This window comes from Fonticula alba, assembly GCF_000388065.1.
Source record: "Fonticula alba strain ATCC 38817 unplaced genomic scaffold supercont2.3, whole genome shotgun sequence".
Classification (NCBI taxonomy): domain Eukaryota; order Rotosphaerida; family Fonticulaceae; genus Fonticula; species Fonticula alba.
In genome coordinates, this window is record NW_009242973.1 from 416,503 (window position 1) to 418,268 (window position 1,766).

A 1,766-nucleotide genomic window follows, 5' to 3' on the forward strand; every position below is an offset into this window, starting at 1 on the left:
CCCCCCCCCCTCCTCCCCCGCCTCCTGTCGCAGCTCGCCGACCGCCGGAACGACCTCGGCGAGACGTTCGGCGCGCGGAAGCTCGTGTCGCAGATCCGCACCCAGGAGCGCAACAAGGTCAATGTCGACATGCTCCGGTCCTCGGCGTCGGCCATCACCGAGACCCTGGACGCCCGGGTGGGCGCCATGGCTGCCGACCTGCCGGACCCCGACGCGCCGGAGGCCGACCCGATGGCCGCCGTGTCCGAGGACTCGCCGCTGCCGCCGTTCGACCGGCTGGCCGCCACGCCGGAGGACGTCTACCGCCTGGATGTGCTCATCCCCCCGGCCGAGGAGGCCGGCATCAACATCGCCCTCCTGCGTGACGCGGTCAAGGGCGGCCCGTCGGAGATCGAGCGCGTGGTCAAGGAGCATGAGCTGTGCAACTTCGTGGCCCGGCACCTGCGCATCCAGCACGCCGCCGTCACCGCCAGCCAGCCGGTCCTTCGCATGCTGGCCTACATGACGGCGCTCGTGCGCCTGCTCCGGTCGCCCAAGTCCGTCATCCAGAATGAGAACAAGCTGACCTACCTCTTCGAGGATGTCATGACCGCCGACGGCGCGGCTCGCTGTGTCAGCAAGTTCGCCAACGCCGCGGCGGCCGGCGGCAGCAAGGCCGCCGCCGAGCCGGACGCCGACGAGGGGGCCAGCCCGACCCTGGCCATCAAGGGCCGCGTGCTGTCCTCCTTCGCGCGCGACCTCCTGGTGTCCTACATCCTGGCCCTGTGCCTGCATCTGGAGAACTTCGCCCTGGACCCGGCCCTCATCGCGCCGGATCTGCTGCTTGACCGTAAGAAGTGCGTTTGTGTGATGCTGCCCGCCCGGGGAGGAGGGGGGGGGGGGGGGGCGGCGGCTGGGAGGGGACCTCCCTCCTCGCTTGTCTTGTTTTTTGGCCACTGACCGACCCATGCTGCTTCTGCTCCGGCGCTTGCGCTTTTGCCGGCCGGGGGGGCTGCATCCAGGATCGCCACCTACCTCCGGAACATGGGCTGCACCACGTCGCAGCGCCGCACGCGCACCTTCTCCGACGCCTCCGCCGGGTCGGGGGACTTCGTCGACGAGGAGGACGACGACTCCAAGGCCGACCTCACTGCCACCAACTCCACCGACAAGCCCACCGCCAATGTGTATGTCCTGCGCGTGCCGCTTACCTTCCCGCGGCTTAGCCGCGGCCGCGCGGCCCGCCGCTAAGAGGGTGCGTACATGCGCGCGCGCGCGCACGTGTGTGCCCATCTCTCCCCTCCCCCCTCCGGCCGTGGCCGCCGGCCGTGGCTGAGCACCCTTCCCGGGGCAAGTGGCGGGGTCGCGCCGGTGCACGGGCACATGACGCTGCGCGCGTATGCGCGCGGGTGTGTCCTGCGCACCGGAGGCCGGCCGCGCCCGACCTAGATGCCTGGGACGGTGCAGCTGTGGCCGGCGCGCGCGGCCGGCGGCGGGGCTAGGGACCACCCGTCACGGCTGATGCCCCCCTGCTATGGCGGCGCCAGCATCGCCCTTTGAGAAACCATGTCCTTGTGTGTGCTTGTAATATAGTTGCACAGTGCTTTTTGTTTTGCGCGCGGGCCGTGGTGGAACACATGCTCCATTGAGGAGGGGGTCCTGGGGAGCGCGCGCATGTTGTCGCAGGGGGGCGGGCATGTGGCGCGAATGGGCGGTGGCCAGGCGCGACATGCACCCAGGCGAAGTGGACGCGGCCAGGCACACGCAGGAGGGAGAGAGAGAGAGAG

The 1,766-nt window shown here is 70.4% G+C and overlaps 1 protein-coding gene across 1 annotated transcript in view; it reads left to right on the plus strand.

Annotated features, from left to right (window-relative positions):
• The window catches only part of H696_01900 (hypothetical protein), a gene marked incomplete at its 5' end in the record, with an annotated part of 4,546 nt that extends 2,962 nt beyond the window's left edge, over positions 1–1,584 (plus strand). The window contains 2 exons of the mRNA XM_009495801.1: positions 34–836; positions 1,002–1,584. Coding sequence (XP_009494076.1) covers positions 34–836; positions 1,002–1,230 — 1,032 coding nt within the window. The remainder of the gene's footprint in view (positions 1–33; positions 837–1,001) is intronic.
• Positions 1,585–1,766: the final 182 nt, after the last annotated feature.